This window comes from Hydra viridissima, unplaced genomic scaffold (assembly GCF_058129835.1).
Source record: "Hydra viridissima isolate aposymbiotic clone 2 unplaced genomic scaffold, HvirCarnegie_v1 scaffold_1, whole genome shotgun sequence".
Classification (NCBI taxonomy): Eukaryota; Metazoa; Cnidaria; class Hydrozoa; order Anthoathecata; family Hydridae; genus Hydra; species Hydra viridissima.
Genome location: NW_028324300.1, coordinates 29863365 through 29881687, shown reverse-complemented (window position 1 = coordinate 29881687; position 18323 = coordinate 29863365). Strand labels below are relative to the sequence as shown.

Genomic DNA, 18323 nt, shown 5'->3' with positions numbered 1-18323 from the left:
TTCAAAATCCACAAGATGTTCGTTTTCAAAATTAAACAAGCTAGAGAACAAAACGAAACTAAACAAATGCACTTTTTTGCTACATTAACCGCTTTGCAAAATTCGGCAGCATTGATGCCCATGTATTGAATACTTTTTTGCAAGATGCAATCATCATTAAATTATCTTCAAGTGAATTAACATTAAATCAGGCAAAAATGTCATTAAATTTATTATAAATAGTATATTGCATGTTTAACAGCCTCGAAGTATTCAAAACACGGGTACCACTGGTTATATAACATTGTTAAATTTATCCACAAAAGTTACCTAGTCATTTATTCTGTTATTTTGAATTAATATTAAGTTCACTCTATAAATATATTTCTTTCTTCACGAAACAACCTTTTAACACCACGTTTCTACGAACGATATTGTTATGATGTTATAAGTAATTCTAAGTTAAATATCTTTTCTTTTAAAGATTTCGCTTTTAGGTTGAAATGAAGCAATTTATAATAATAATGATAGTGCTTGGTTGCATCTATGGACGAGGTATTCCGAAGAAGCCGAACAGTAAACGCAACTATAAAGGTCACATTTCTTTTATCGCGGATTTTTTTTGTTGTTCTATAAACTCTTCAGATGTAGGTGGATATCGAAGATAAGTATGTAAACTTAAGCATGAGTAAGGAATTTATAAAAATGAAACATTTGTAACGATGAAAAGGTTTATAAAAAACACGCATTGCAATGAGGCGTTGAAAATTAGAGTTTTTTAGTCTGAAAATTTTTAGTCTGAAAATTTAACGGAATCTTGACATAATTGGTTTTATCTTAATATTTAGATTATTTTTGAAAAATGAAACTTAAACATGAAAAACTTTTTGAGTTAACAAGCTTAAATGACTGAAAATAGCTTGTCTGTTTTTTATTATTATTTTTTTCATATCTATTGCTTTAAATGAACAAGCAAAAGGCTTTTAACTGTAAAATATTTTTACCTTAGAATAGAGCAATTTTTCAAGCAAGATGCATCGCTTAAATTGTTGACTATGCTTTTTATCAGACTAACATTTTACAATATTTTAACTCTTTCGAAGTCTTCATATAAACTACAAAAGTTAAGTATAGTAAAAAGCTGCCTACATTAGTTTTTGTGTAGAAGTGTGAAACATGTAAATAAAAAAAACGTGACTCATGTCATGAACTCTAATACAATTTAATAGAGGAGAAAAATGTCATAGTTTGAGAGGAATGTCTAAAAGGTTTGGAAAAATCTGGAAAAATTTTCTCTGTCCGCTTTCAGATCATATGACAATTAAAGTGGGCTATTTGCAGAATAATAAGTTTAAAAAATATTGTCACCGGGGATAAGGATATTAGAAAACGTGCAAGAGAAACTCTGCTCTGATTATAATCAGATGGACATCAATAAATATTAATGTCCTTGCCTACAATCTTATTTTTTGGTATTTTTTGCCAAAGCGTAGCTTCGCGTAAACAAAAACAAACTTTAAACGAAAATCAATTTTTTCGACATTCTGAAATTACAAATGTTGGGTTTTTCCATTTTGGCATCTCAAATGCCTTTAATGATTTCAAAAACTGTTATTAATTTTGAAATACCGTTAATGGTATTTTATTAACTTTTCCATTTGAAAACGAAAACGATTTCTAACTTTATAGACTAGCTAATTTTACCTTCAAATAGGACTATTTTTCAAGCGCGATACATAGCTTAGATCAACGTCAATGTTTTTCAACAGTCTAACTTTTAAAAATATTTTGATTCTTTCTAAGCCTTCATATAAACTGCAAGTTTAAAGTGTTATAAAAAGCCGTCGACATTAGTTAAAAGTAAAGAGGTGTAAAATATGTATATCAAAAAACTTGACTCGTATAATGAACTCTAATTCAATTTAATTGCAGAGAAATGTCTCTGTTTAAGAGAATATTCTAAAAATTTATCTGCAATATCTTTCACTGTCCGCTATTATACCATTTGACTATTATTAAAAACTTTTGTTAATGTTAAAATACTGTTAATGAAGTTTTATTAGTTTTTCCATTTGGCAATAATTTCGCTTTTTCAGTGCAAATCTCTTCTAGTACCCTTCCCCCTTCTTAAGAGAGAACGCAATTTTTGAATCGTCCACTTACAGCAAGTTACTACGATTGTCCAAAAATCTCAAAATAGATGAGTTCCTGTAATCATCTCTCAAAACTTTATTCCTTCAGCGAATCTACATAATCCAATTTTGAACTGTTTAAAGAAATATTTTCAACTCAGACGGAAATGAATATATTGAATCGGTGTGTGTCATAATATACAATATTTCAGACAAAATCATTAAAGCTCATATGAAAAGAGTTTTATAATATTTGAAGATTGTTGACTTCAGATTTATAAAACGATAAGCTCATGCTTATATCAAATCACGGAGAACGTTAGGGCGTCCACAATAAGAAATAAAAAGGAGTAAATAAAAAAAATTTAAAAAATAGGAAAACAATAGATATATTCTGCGGGCAAAACATTTTCCAATTTCTTTTGGTGGTAAATAAGAATTCTTAAAATTGAGCTCTAGCTACACACGGAAACTATTATTGTACTAATTATGATTATTTAAACTTTTAATTTTATTAAACCTTTTTTAGACTTTTAAAGACTTTTTAAGTTTAGACCTCAAGTTTATCAAATAAGGCTGAAAATCCCTTAAAACCGAACAACAACAAAAAAAAATGTAATAACAAAAGTTAGAAATAAAATTAAGTAACCAATATAAAGGAACCAAATTAAATAGCAATAACACATAGATACCCTTACTTAAGTAAGTTTTTGACTTTTGTGAACAAGTCTCTCCAGTAAAATTATACGTTGAGTTGCTCATAAGTTTATATATGTTAATTCCTAGTTAAAAAGTATAGTTTTTATGAGAAGAAGAAATGCAGATTTGAGATTTTTTCCGTTTTGTTAAAGAAGTTTCAATAGTGAGTACAAATGAATAATAGATACTTTTTGAAAAATAAATAGTAGACACTTTTTGAATTCCTTAAACAACCTAGAGTTATTTGTTTGCAGTCATAACCTAAAGTTGATGTTTAATTTCTTTTTTTTCTTAAAAATTTCCTTCAAACGCTCATTTCTAAAAGAAATATAAGTTGAACATTAACATGCTATTTCTTTTTGACATAATAAATGCCTCTGTTTAAACAAATTACAGGTTGAACATTAAATAACACTCTTTGAAAGAAATCTGATTGAATAAATGATCATCTAACAGTTTGTTAGTTACTGATTAGCATTCCGAATGATTTTCTTTTGTTGATTAAAAGTAGTTGTTTCTACAATGCTAGTTCAATTTGCAGTTCTGCAAGTTGTTTTTAAGTACACATACAATCAAGTAAAGGTTTAAAAGAAGAAGTATTTTTTGTGAATTTACTGGAACTATCTGCAATCTATTTTAAGATGTCTTGTTTTTAGACAAATCATCAGTTGCCCATATTAATCCTCCAGAAAAGATATGTGAGTAAACATTATTCTTATAATTGTTAGTCGTAGTTGTGTAATGATGCTGTTCAGTTGATCAATATCTAATATTTTCATGATAACAGCTAAAAAAACAGCAAAAAGAAAATCGTTTGAGTTGATTGTATGTTTATTTATGTTAAGTCTCTGTTAAAATGTTAAGTTTTTACATGAAGCAAGAAAAGGTTTGATATTTTTTCAGTTTTGTTAAAGAAGTTTCAAGAGTAAGTGCAAGTAAAGCACTTTTCAATACTATTGAAAGTTTGAAAATTATGAAATCTAGATTTATAATACGATAAGCTCATGTTTATGATATGCTGAGCTCTTATTTATATTAAATTACTTGGTGCATAGGAGCACCCAAAAAAAAAAAATTTGAAAATGAAAAAAAGAAATTAGAAATAAAAAGTAGTTAATTTTCAATAGGCCAATTTTTTCCAACTTGATTTTTTCCTTCAAAATTTCCTCAAAACACTCATTATGACTTGCTGAAACACATGCTGCTCGAGCTCTTGGCTCTATCTAAAGAAGTTGCAGGTTGAATGTTAAATATTATCCTTCGAATACAATCTGATTGAAACAATGATTATCTAATAGCTTTTGTTAGTTACTGATCAGCATTCCGAGTGATTTTTATTGTTGATTAAAAATAATAGTTTCTGCAATGTTAGTTCAAGTTGCAGTTTCGCAAACTGTTTATAAATACAAATACAATCAAGTTTAGGTTTAAAAGAAGAAGTATCTTTTGTGAATTTACTGGAGCTATCTGCAGTTTATTTTAAACTGTCTTGTTTTTAGACAAACCATCAGTTGCTGATATTGATCCTCCAGGAAAGATATGTTAGTTAACATTATTTTTTTACTTGTTGTTTGTAGTTTTTGTCTAATAATCGATACTATGAAAATCTTTTCAACATTTATAATATTTTTTAGACAACTAAAGCTGACTTGAAATGACTATTATTATAATATATATATATAAAATTATATAAAAAATCATTTAAACTGATTTGAATAGAGTTTAATTAGATTTGAAAATTATGAAATCTAGATTTGTAACAAGATTAGCTTGTGTTTATGATATGCTTGGTGCAGAAGAGCATCCATAAAAGAAAATTAGAATATGTAAAGAAGAAAATAAGAAATAAAAAAAAACAAATAGACAGATTTCTATGTGTTAGTTTTGTCCAATTTTATTTTCTTCTTCAAAATTTTCTTAAAACAATCATTCTGACTTGTTGAAAAACATGCTGCTTGAGAACTAGCCTTTGTCTAAATAAATTGCATGTTGAACATTAAATAACACCCTTCAAAAGCAATCTGATGGAGATGTATATCTAATAGTTTTTGTTAGTTACTGATTAGCATTCTGAGTGATTTTTATTTGTAGATTGAAAGTTATGGTTTCTGCAATACTATTTTAAGTTTCAGATCATCAAGTTGTTTATAAATACACATACAATCAGGTGAAGGTTTAAAAGAAGAAGTATCTCTGGTGAATTTACTAAAACTATTTGCAATTTATTTTAAGCTGTCTTGTTTTTAGACAAATCATCAGTTGCCCATATTAATCCTCCAGAAAAGATATGTGAGTAAACATTATTCTTATAATTGTTAGTCGTAGTTGTGTAATGATGCTGTTCAGTTGATCGATATCTAATATTTTCATGATGTCAGCTAAAAAATAGCAAAAAGCAAATTATTTGAGCTGCTTGTATGTTTGTTTAAGTTACATCCTTGTTACAATGTTAAGTTTTAACACAAGAAAAAAGGTTTGAGATTTTTTCAGTTTTGTTGAAGAAGTTACAAGAGTAAATGCAAGTAAACCACAAATCAATACTTTTGAATTTTTTCATCATATATAATATTTTTCAGACAACTAAAATTGATTTGAAAAGGTCATTATTATATTATATATATAAAGTTATTTAAAATATCATCAAAGCTGATTTGAAAAGAATTTCATCAGATTTGATACTTATGAAATCTAGATTTATAATATGTATAATAAGCTCATGTTTATGATATGGTGAGTTCATATTCATAATAAATTACTTAGTGCATATGAGCATCCATAAAAGGAAAATTAAAAATGTAAAGAAGAGAATTAAAAAAATAAAAAACGAAGCAAAAAGATAATTCTTTATGGGCAAATTTTTTCCTGTTTGTTTTATTAAAAAAAAAAAAAAAAAAATTAAGTTGAGCTCTAGCCTTACATGGAAATTAATATTTTAAAAAATATATTAGTTTAAACTTTTTTTAAAAATGTAATGATACATTTTAAGTTATAGTTGTTATACATTTTTGGACTTTTAGAGATTTTTTAGTTAAGATATCATGCTTATAAAATCATTGCTTTTTCCACAAATGTAGTATTAAAAATAGAAACTCGCCATTGTTTTAGAATATATTATGTGTCTATTAGGGAAGTTATTTACCTTATGTACTGGTCAATGATCTTCTGTTCTTAACTGATCAGAGAAGTTTAATGTTTTATAAGTTAAGGTGTTTTTTCCACAGTTACTGTTTTCATGTTAGTATTAAATTGGATTATATTAGTTGTTATATTAGTTTTTTACATTTTGGCATCTCCAATGCCTGTTATGATTTCAAAAATTTTTGTCATGTTGAAATACCATAAATGTTATTTTATTAATTTCTCCATTTGGCAATAATTTTGCTGCTTCAGTGCAAATCTCTCCTTGGCCCCTCCACCTTCTTAAGAGAGAAAGCAATTTTGAATTGCCGGCTTGAAGCAAGTTTGAGATTGTCTTTCAAACTTTGCTTTCTCAAAATAGATGAATTTCTATAATTATCTATCAAAATTTAATTCCTACAGCGATGCTACATAATCCAATTTTGAAATGTTTAAAGATATATTTTCAAATCAGATATAAATGAATATATTTAATTGGTGTGTGTGCCATAATTTTTTAATTTTCAGACAAAATCATTAAAGCTGATTAGAAAAGAATTACATCATATTTGTAGATTATTGACTTCAGATTTATAATACAATAAGCTCATGTTTATATCAAATAGCAGAGTAGGTTAAGGGCGTCCGCAAAAAGAAATCAAAAGGAGTAAATAAAGGGAATTTAAAAAATAAGAAAAACATTAGATTCAATCTGCGGGCCAAACATTTTCCAATTTCTTTTGGTTGCAAAAAAGAATTCTTAAAATTGAGCTCTACCAACACATGGAAAATATTTTTGTACTAATTATAATTTTTTAAACTTTCAAAATGGTAAAATAGGATTTAAAAACTTATCCATTAAACATTTTTAGACTTTTTAAGTTTATCAAATAAAACTGAAAACCAATTAGAACTGAAAAATAAAAAAATGTAATAACAAAAATTAGAAATAAAGTTAAGTAATCAAAGTAACGAAATCAAATTATATTAGTTGTAGCTATAACACCTAGATACCCTTACTTAAATTAGTTTCTTAACTTTAGTGAATATCTTTCCAGTAAAAGAATGCAAATTGAGTTGCTCATAAGTTTATATATTTTAATTCCTTATTAAAAAATATAGTTTTTGTCTGAAGAAAAATTGAGGATTTGATATTTTTTCCATTTTGGTAGAGAACTTTCAATAGTAAGTGCAAATGAATAATAGATACTTTTTGAAAATTAAATATTAGGTACTAATTGAATTCTTTAAACAACTTAGAGTTATTTGTTTGCAGTCATAACCTAAAGTTGATGTTTAATTTCTTTTTTTCTTAAAAATTTTTTCTTAAAAACTCTCATCATGTCTAAAAGAAATACCTTGTTGAACATTAACATTTCTTTTCAACATAATGAAGGCTTCTGTCTAAAGAAATTGCACGTTGATCGTTAAATAAAATAATATATCTATATATATATAAAATTATATAAAAAATCATTTAAACTGATTTGAATAGAGTTTAATTAGATTTGAAAATTATGAAATCTAGATTTATAACAAGATTAGCTTGTGTTTATGATATGCTCACCTCATATTTATATCAAATTACTTAGTACACAAGAGCATCCAATTTTAAAATGTGAAGAAGAGAATTAGAAATTAAAAAACACAAATTGATAATTTTCTTTGGGGCAATTTTTTTCCTGTTTGTTTTAGATAAAAAAAAAAAAAAATTAAAATTGATCTCTAGTAATTGAAATGGAAAATTTATATTTTAAAAAAAATTATCAATTTAAAAATTTTTTTAAATGTAAAGATGTATTTTAAATTACAACTATTATACATTTTTAGACTTTTAGAGATTTAATATTTAATGCATAATCCTTATAAAATCATTGCTTATTCTTCAAATGTAGTAATAAAAATAGGAACTCACTGTTGTTTTAGAATATTTTATGTGTCTATAACGGAAGTTAGTTACCTTATGTACTGGTCAATGACCTTCTGTTCTTAACTGATCAGAGAAGTTTAATGTTTTATAATGGATGTTTCAGTTAAGGTGTATTTTCCATAGTTAATATTTCCATGTTATTAGCGCATTTTATTCACTCTAAACAGTATTAAGTCTCCAAATATACACATTATATAAGTTACATAATATGAAGTAAGCATTGTTAGATTTTTTGAAATTTTTTGAAATAAATAGACATTCTCACTCTTTTGACTTTTTAAAAAAAAATCCAACCCATAAAAAAATTTTCCTTTGAAATGATAAACTTTTTCTTTTAGATAAGAGGGAATCTATAAGTAGCATCAATATGAAACATGGTAAAAAAAAGTATTGTTTGAAGAATGTATATTTTGTTGTTGATTCTTTTTAGTAAATATAAAAAGTAGTTCTGTTTTCATATTGTTTCAAAAAATTATTTTCATTTCTAAATTTATTTCCTTCAAGATGAAAATAACTTGTTTTTTTTTTTAGGATTATTTTCTGACATCATATTTAAAGATGGTAAGAAAGCATTTTTTAGGCTGATCATCTTTATTTTTGTATCCTTAGTGTGAGGAAAGGGGTGAAATCACAACAGGTATTTGATCTGCATTGGCGAATGTAATTTTTAGTAATGTTGCATGGTCTCCTATGCTAGTTGGTCTGCACATTGAAGGATATTTTTGTGAAATTTATTCCTTAATGGTATGGGATTAGCTTACAGGAAATCTTTTGACCAGACATTAATCTCATCTACATGCTTCAAACAAAACAACAAGTTCAATAAACTGTAACTTTAATTGTAGGAGCCTGTTGAACAAAACTGTTGCCAATCTGGCAAAGGTACTGATCCTGATCCAAAATTTAAAATCTTTTAGAACTGAACAATAATAAGCTTTGGCCTTTCACCCATGAGAACAGATCCTTTAGAGCCAAAAGTAATTAAGCCAGGAGTGTCATGATTTAAATCTAATAATCGGTCTTATTAAGTTTTATTAGCTATTTTTTGTATTATTTAAGAAAAATCGTTTTGTAAAATAAATGAATGTATTATTAGCTGCATTTAATGGGAAATTTTTTTTGTTTTATTTGGCAAGTTTTCATTTTTTCTCTCTATTAGTTTTAAATATGTTTTAATAACATATTTAAAAACGGTTGGTTTTTGAAGAAAATCAAAACTTCATCAATCTTTTGGTTGTAATGATCTTTAATTGACAGTGCCTCTGATCCATTTTTTTCATTCAATTTATAAGACTCTTTATTAAAAGCATCTAGCTTTCTCAGTTATATATGATGGATGGTATTTTTGGAAATTACTCTTGAATGATTCTAAGCTAGAACAATATCTATTTGAAAATATTTCTTGAAGGAAAGTTTCTCAACCTATAGGATAAGATGGAAACAGAAATTTAAAATGATTATAAAGTCTTAAATACTTTCAAAGGATGCCACCATAATTGAAAGGATTAAGAAAATATAGTTCATTAAAGATTTACTGATTTAAAAAGACTAAAGTTCCTGAGTAAAGTAGATATGCTTTGAAAATAAGTTCTTTTATAATGGCTGAAATTAAGTTTAAATTTAAAGCAGGCTTCTAAGTATTTTGCTGTTTGTTTATTTTAGTTAGGTTAATAGTCTTTTGTGTGTTTTTAGCTGTGAAGCTATTTTTCTACAGATTTATTTATTCATTGTTTTGACATAATCAAAAGTAAGTGTAAACAATATACCAACCATTGTTGCATGAATATAGGATGCAGACCAGATCATATAGGAAACCATGCTAGTTTTAGAAAGTATTGCAGCTAATGTCTTAATGTTTGAGAATGGTAGACTTTGGTTTCTTAGAACTTGACAAATTATGTCTCTTTGTGTTACTTCATAGATTACATGAACAAATTGCCCAACCTTTGGATAGAACCTAATAAACATCCACGTGTTCCTTATGAATTCGATTTTTTTTCAGACCAAGGTAAAAGCAATTTTATTTAAAATAAAACTATGATTGTGCTGATTTGAGTACTTAAATCATAATGGTTTGAGTTTTTTTAGGTAAAATGGGAAGATAACTTTTTAAAATTTCTTTTAGTTTTAGAGTTCAGTTTTTTTAACAAAAACTAATTGAGAACAACAAAACGGTAAACTGAGGGTATTAAAAAAATTTCTTAAAGGAGTTGTAATTAAATTCTACATATGTTTGTTTTTTTAGCATAATATTTAAAAGTTTATTTCAATTTAAGAGCAAAATTATTAATATTTGATTTAAAAAATATTAATATTTGATTTACTTTTTATTTTATGTCTATATATATAAATATATATATATATATATACATATATATATACATATATATATATACATACATACATATATATATATATATATATATATATATATATATATATATATATATATATATATATATATATATATATATCATGTTTTAATCAATACATAAGTTTTGATTTATTACATATGGAGACTGTTTTAGTACTCTAGATGTTTAGGTTAAACAGGAAAGCATGTTAACAATTCCAACATAATTTGTTACAATATTTCAAAAAACTTATCGATTATTTTTTAACACAATTGTAAAATCTTTTTTCTTTATCAGGTTACATTAATATTATTGAAGATGCTATTGCAAAATTAAACAATTACATGAATAACAGTTTGTGTGCATCTTATCCTCCAGTTTGGGTACATCGCACTTCTGAGTTTGATTATGTTGTCTTTACAAATAAGGAAGATGGTGGGTAGGTCATACATTTTTTTATATATATAATCTTTTATTTCACAACTCAAATTAATCTGAGCAAAACATAAAGGTTGCAATTATTCTCATGCATAATAACCAATAAACTTAAAAAACACAATAAGATTGTAATTTTTTATAGAAATAGTGACTATTCTTTTAGATTTACACAACATGCAGCATTTTATTAAAAAACTCAAACTTAGATGATCACTTAATTTTCAACTGTTGGGGCCACTGTTTTTTGTGATCATGATGTTCTATGACATTTGTTGCAGTTTTGTTTTTTGTTTTTAGGAAGTTGGTCATCAGTTATTTATTCTGAAAACAGTTTTATATGATGACAGTGCTTATGACTCAGATTATATTTTTGTTATAATTAGGTTTGTAACCAAGGCTTTTGTTGTAGTTTGGTAACCTTAGGGAATTACAAACTCAAGGTTTTTAACTAAAGTCACCTTCTTGGATGTAATCAGAGATGCAAAAATCAGCCAGTTATTCTATAATCCTGGGTTGCATGAATGGATGATTTGATTTGGAATGACTATGTTCTCTTAATTTTTCTCAAGTGCTATGTTAACCCCATCATTGCTACAGCTATGAATGAAAGATTTTGAGCAGTATTTATATACATATCGGAACTTCTATATATGTTTCATAAATACAGTAAATAACCTAAGACAAGGAGTTTAGAATTTGCTTAAGATCTCTCATTACATTATTGTCAAAAGTGTGTAATGGAGCAATGTATGTGTGGTGCTTAAGGCTAGAGATAACCCTTCTTTTTTAAAGTTTCACTTTTAAAATGATCGTAAAAATTGTGTTATTCATCCCTCTAATGCAACTTACAAAAAGGAGCAATAGTCACTTCAGTATCAAAATATTTATTTAGAAAATATTACTTGCGCCTTTTGCTTTGAAAAATACATTAACAATAGTTAAAAGTATCATTTAATTACATTGATGTAAGAAAAATTGTTTTAAAAATCTTTAAAAACTCACTGCTAAAACTTAGAATTACCAACAAAATAAAAACTGCTCTCATTTTGTATTTTTGAAAATGTTAAGAGAAAAATTTGTTTTCTTGCAAAATATTAGTACTCTACTTTTAGCAGATTTGTAATTTATCAGTAACAGGTATGTAACAAAACAAAGAGCGTTACCAGTTTTAAAAACTTTGTTTTTATCCCCAATTTGTGCTTTGTATGTGTTTCATGTTTCCCACTTACAGATCTACATTTGCAGGAAGTTTTCATGTAAATGTTCAGTGTTTTTTTACCAGTTTATGCTCAATCTAACATGCTCATAGTATTTTTTACATTAGTTTGCAACAAATAAACTTTCACTTAGTAAGCTTCTCTAAATGAGCTAAGAATGCTTTTTTTTAGATAATTTTTCTATGACAGTCATTTTAAACATTTTCTTACATTCTGTTAGTAGATGCTTTTGTTGTTTTCATAGGTTTGAATACTCTTTCATAGATTCTAATTTTTATGCTATTTAACACATTCTAGTGAAGTCTATTAAATTCTAATACTATCTTAATAGATGCTGGAGCAGATACGGAAAAGTTGGTGGGCGTCAAGAACTAAATATTGGAAGAGGTTGCAACTACACAGGTTTATTATTACTTTGTATAACATTGTATCTTTCTTGTACTTTAAGTTAATTTTAATGGAGTTGATCAGAAGACATTTATTTTTTATTTCTATTGAAAAAATCAAAACTTCAATATAATTTACCTTAAAGAAAAAAAACAAGAAAAAAGCACATAGGATTCATTGAATTCATTTACAGCGCAAAATATTGGAAAAATCAATAATAGCAAAAGGTTTATCTTGATAATTTTTTTTTCGTTTTCCACATCACCTCTTACTGTTCAGTATAACTTTTTGAGAAAACGAATACAATAACGGTTTATGCTTTTTCAGTGTATGAGTTATGTTAGAGTTTTTGAGTTACAAACTTTTAAAAATTTTTATTTTTGAATGAAAATTATAAGCGGAAGGGTAGAGTTAACAAACTTTGAAGAATTATTTTTAATTTTATTGTTTCACTTTTTGTGGAATATACAGATATACTAGGCCATCCCATAATTTTTTTTTGACAACCAAATTACATAGGGAGTCGCTAATGAGTGGCATAAAGGTCATATTTTTAAGTCAAACTTTTTTATTTTTTATTTTTTCCTGTTAGAAGTATTCGCGCCGGTCGTTCGAAGTTACGCTCTAGACAATTTATGACCAAAATTGAGCAGTTTTCAACACAACGGCGCGAATCGATTCTGATGTCGAATCCAGTTAATTTTTTTCATTTATACTCTCTTCATTTGTTCCTATACCAAAAAAAACACTGTACTTTTTGAGTTAAGAAATATATAATGCCTACCGTTCACTGATTTTGATAGAAAAATCAACATTTGTGTTATTTCAAAGTGCCTTTTTGTTGATCTATGAGGTTATTTTCAGTCATGGTGCAATATTCATTTTTTTTACTTCTTATTGGTATCAAATGATAATGTTTTTAAAAAAATTACTTTTCTTGGAACCTAAGATTAAACAAAGCCAAACTTAAAATGGTCACCCCAAAAGATTTGTTATAGGACTTTAAATATTTTGCAGTAGATTTAACTAAATCAAAATGTGTTGATATATTTCAGAAAATACCTACTTAGATTTTGTGTGTGTTATTTTAAATTCTCATTAAATTTTAAGTGCTCATCACAGAGCACAGCGGGAAAATTTTTTACTAGTAAATGTCGTTTTTATGACAAAATCGGCATCAATCCTCGGACCTCCGATATTAAAGTAAGAACTCTAAGTACTGCCATAGCTGCTATTATATTTATTATATATATAATAAATTCTTTCTTTTAAGGCAGATATCTCTAAAAATTACATAATTTAATTTTTTTTAAAATACATTTTTAAGGTTTAGAGTCTAGAGTAAGGTAATTAGAAATATTGGAAAGGTTTTGAATTATCAACTCACAGCCAGTAGTGAGGGAGCAGTCGTTGTGACTGACTCCTTGTATCCATTCTTCGTCTTTTTAAATGGCTTTTTCCAAGAGTTTTTCATTTGGAGAAGGTTCTGAAGTTTTTCCTCGCTCTTCGCAGGCTATACATTATCTTGAATGAGTTTTGCTGCATGTTCTGATGAGTCGTTAACAACTTCGACAGATTTTACGAAGCTTTGAAACTCATTGTATCCTGGAAATTCTTTCCAAAAAATTTGAGGGAGTTTCATCCAGACATTTTTCAGAAGTATGACCTAGGATATCAAAAATTAACCAGGAATCTGGCGAAATATATGATTCAAGACCTGGTGGTTGGTCTATTTTAAACAGAAAGCTGCTATCAGAAGGGATTTTAGCTTTGGTTCTACCCGTTCCTAGATTTTTAATGCCACTCCATTGGGTTGAATAAAGAACTTTTGCCATCTTTTCCATTTCGATGTAGTGATCTTTATTAAAACATGCTAGCGCCAGCACCATGGTTGATGGATCCAAATACCACATATGGTTTCGCTATGATTTTAATACCACTTCTGCGGCAGGCTCATACACATTGTAATGGCACATCTGCCAATAGTTTCGTTGATCCTAAGAGTGTGAGTTAAAAATAATGCAATATAGATAGTAAGTAAGGTTGATAATGACACGTCTAACATCTAATGTAATAAGTGTCATTTATTTATGTCATTATTCTAAAACAATTTAGTTGGTCTTTTTTTGAAACAAGTTATTCTTAAATTATGAGACTAATATAAAAATATTTAGGAAATTAAGTTTTACTTCAAAAGCTGCAGAATCAGAAAACTCGCAGGTCAAAAACCACGATGCCCAGAAAAGAGAAATGAAGTCAGCCATTCTGTTGATCTCTGACAATTTCATCACTCAGAAAAAGAACCTGTGTGATCTTAGGGAAAAGCAAATTGAACTTCATATAGTACAATGCCTTTGCCATGAACCTGGCGTGTGAAATAGCTCCGGTTTTGTGAATTTTATACCTAACTGTCTGATCTTCTTCAAGGAACATAACTACAAGCTCTGCCAGTTCACAACAATCTTTGCGCTTCTCAAAAGTCTAAATGTATATAATTTACAATTTAATTAGGAACTTTTATGTTTCTTCTTTCTATTTTTATAGTTGGTATATATATTTGGTAAAAAGTTGTTTTAAAGTAATATATTTCTTTATTTTAATCTTACCTGACTATTTCTTAACTTGTTTTTATCTATCAGGTCCTTGCAAGTTTTGAGCGCCAATAGAGCCTGCTTCTCCAGCCAGGTACCCTTAACATTCTGGTGATTAAATTTCAACAGCATCTTCTCGTTGTTTGCATCAATACCATGCCAATTCTGCTTTAGAGATTTAAATATTTGATTCTCTGGTCCAACAGATTTGTTTACTGCAACTTCATTGCAAAAGTGATTTACATGGAGCTCTCCTACATGATGGCGGCAGGCTAACAAGAGCAATGGTCGGCCATGAAAATTAGCTAATCTTGCACAAGCTCCTTTTAAACAGCCAGTGTTTGAAGCAGTGGTATCAAAACAAACTCCGTGGACGAACTGCCCTAGATCAAAAGAATCTAATAGATTTTGAATTGCTATGAACTAAGCCTCACCACTGCCGTGTTCCAACCCTGGAGCGCCTAACAGATCGGACTGATTGTCATGCCTTTTTAGAAAACAATTGTTTTCTAAACTGCGCTTTTTTTAAATATTACCCGATTTTTGCATTTCTAAAGTACCACCTGGTAACAAATATGATAATAATAAAAATGCGCACAATCGGTATGGATAAAAAACCTTCCATTCTTTGTATTGACGCAATTAAATTGTTAAAGGTTTATAAATTTCTATTCGCGCTGATCATTTGAAACTGCCCATAAAAACTCAAAAAATGTAAAAAAGTTAAACTTTAAACGAATGGCGCGAGTATAAATACTCATCCAGAATAAAAAAAAAATTCATTAACAAACCAATACCTTAGGAACATTTTGAGACACTCCGTAAAATAAAATTCGTTCATAAGGGTCAAAATGGGATGGCCTAAGATATACATAAAAACAAACCAGGTCATGAGTTTTTGTTTTTGTAAATTTTTTATACTTTCCCATTCAATTTATAATTTTCTAATTTCATTTACTCACAGACACTGTATTGCATGAAATGCTTCATGCAATGGGTTTTTTGCATGAGCAAAATCGATGTGACTGTGATACGACAGTAAAGATTGTGCATGAAAACATTAAACAAGGTTTGCGAACGATTTATTGGTTGGTTTAAAGAATAATAGAGAGAATTGAAATTTGTAAATATTTATATCTTGGCATTCTTCTTCTATTAATGATTGCCAGAATGAATTATTTACAGGAATAAAATGAATAAGAATAAATAACTTAGAGTAAAATGAAAGATAACAAGCAAGAAATCTTTGATTTGGCTTGATTTTAATACTGGTTCTGTTGTTCCAACTTTTCCTTTTAATTTTGTAAGCTAAAATACTTGTAAATAAGTAACTTAGATTTAACGAGTTTACCAACTTTGTTAAAAGTAATATATACAACTGGTATTTATAGATACCCAATACACTTGTTAAGCTTAAGTCATTTTTCCTTTGTTTAAGGTAAAGAGCATAATTTTGATATTGATCAAGCTAGAACAACCTATACTTCGGTAAGTTTGTGATGTAGTATTTTGAATGAGTTATTATTATATGCAATAACATCTGTACTGATGTTTGATTTTCAACCAAAAGTAGTCCTTTGTAAAAATGAAAGAAATTTCTCTGAAACAATTTTGATGAATGCACTCTCAATAAAATAAACGATGAAATAAATAATAAAAAATATTTAAAAAAACAAATAATTACATTTACTTCTTTTCTGAATTGAAGTTTTAATTTTTTAAATTATTCTAAAAATTTTTTTAAAATTGCATTTGCTTAAAGTTTCATCATGATCGCATGCTTTAAAAAAATTTCTTTCGGAATTTGAGAATGTATGAATTCTTAGCAAATAACTATTTTTAAAAACTAATTTAATCGGTGCAATATTCTTTAGAATTATGATATATGGTCAATCATGCAGTACGACCTGTGGGCTTTTAGCAAGTATGAAACCAAGACCGAGGACACAAAAACTATTAAAGTGCTGGGTAGAACTTTGACAAAAGACGAGGAGAAAAAAATCGGCAACCCTCCTACATTGAGCGATACTGATAAGTTGGAACTAAACATAATGTATGGATGCTTAGGTATATCATTTTTGACATCCTTAAGACGTTTTTTTCTAGCGCATACAATTTTTAAATGATTTAAAACAAAGAGCTTGTTTCTGTTTAATAAGAACGATCGATGTCAATAATAAGAGCGGTTGCCAGTTTAAAAAATGCATTTTTACCAAGTTATTACAAGATTTTCAATTTGAGTTTGTTGTTTATCTTTTAAGTGAGAGATATCGTGGTAACTTTCCTGTAGAAATTTCATTTAATAAAGTACGTTGCATTGATTTAAGTCCCTCATGTTTCGTATTTTAGCCGCTACTTGTACGGTAGGATGTGATGGTGTCGAAAGATGTCTATGTAAAAATCTTTAAACCCCAACTTGATTTACGTTAACAGATGTTCTGTTTTATGATTTAACTTTTTAATTTTACCTGATTGTTTTTCTCTATTGCACGTAGCAAATCGGGTTATATATTTATAAATATATATTTATATTTACGTTTTTCAGATGAACACTCAATCCACGATAACCTCAAAGACACCATCAAGCACTCAAAATCAACAAGCACACAAAATCACCATCAAGCACACAAAATCAGTAAGCATTCAATTTGAAACGATCAATAGTTTGCAAACGCGTATATAAAGACTGATTGTTTTCGAACTTAATACGTCACAGCAATGCAATTTATGTTTCGTTGCAAATAATTACTCTTTCACTATTTAACTTGAATTAAGTTTGCTTATAGCATCAGAATGATTTTTTTCAATCGTTCGAATTATAAAACTTCACCGTTTTCACGTGAACTGTTTTTCGATGTTTGTTTGTTTTTTCTTTTATAAATGCATTTTTTATGTGAGCATTTTATGTAGATATAGTATTTTCATTAAAATCAAAGAAAGATTATTCGAAAATGTTCTCTTATATTTCTTTCTTTAAAAGTGTACGTTTCAACACGCGCTCGAGGAGAAGAAATCAAAATATTGTTGTTTTCTCTTTAAGTTTAATCTGATAAGGTTCAGATGTCTAATTCTTAGTCAATATAAGTTTCCATCTGCAGATATAGTTTGTAATGCATGACGTACTTCTAGCAGTGACGACTGTACTATTAGAGAAGATATACATGGCCAAATAAAAGTCATAACGAACAAATTGCCAAATGTTCTCGGCTGAAACTAGATAGCTTTATATCAAGTGGTTTTTCTGTGACCGGGGAAAAAATACAAAAAAAAAAGGAAAGACTTAACCCCGTCACGCTGAAACTGGTAGATCTAGAATGTTGGGACCTGGTGACGATCTGTAGAGTTTTAAGTCGGAGAATTGTTGTTGCAAGCATGATCAAAGTAAGACGAAAATAAGGTATCTGATATTTATAAAAAGATTCAGACTGTCTTTATTTGCCATCAACTATTCATCTTCGGATCAACTTCATGAAAATTAT

General features: G+C 27.9%; 1 protein-coding gene and 1 pseudogene across 9 annotated transcripts; one reads left to right on the top strand and one right to left on the bottom strand.

Moving 5' to 3' along the window:
* Positions 1-460: 460 nt before the first annotated feature.
* Positions 461-17796, top strand: LOC149894418 (hatching enzyme 1.2-like). 9 transcript variants are annotated; one of them, XM_090100214.1, is made up of 14 exons: positions 461-573; positions 3467-3508; positions 4310-4351; positions 5058-5099; positions 8196-8234; positions 8389-8418; positions 9779-9865; positions 10509-10650; positions 12198-12268; positions 15809-15913; positions 16283-16332; positions 16719-16911; positions 17194-17238; positions 17390-17796. In XM_090100214.1, exons 1-14 carry the CDS (start codon positions 483-485, stop codon positions 17494-17496), a joined length of 1086 nt encoding a protein of 361 aa, XP_089956340.1. In that variant the 5' UTR covers positions 461-482; the 3' UTR covers positions 17497-17796. The 9 variants fall into 9 exon arrangements, with proteins under 9 accessions (XP_089956340.1, XP_089956356.1, XP_089956372.1 ...); XM_090100271.1 differs by lacking the exon at positions 461-573 and adding an exon at positions 2479-2591; XM_090100262.1 differs by lacking the exon at positions 461-573 and adding an exon at positions 2825-2973.
* LOC145188651 (uncharacterized) lies at positions 13632-15652 on the bottom strand (annotated as a pseudogene).
* Positions 17797-18323: the final 527 nt, after the last annotated feature.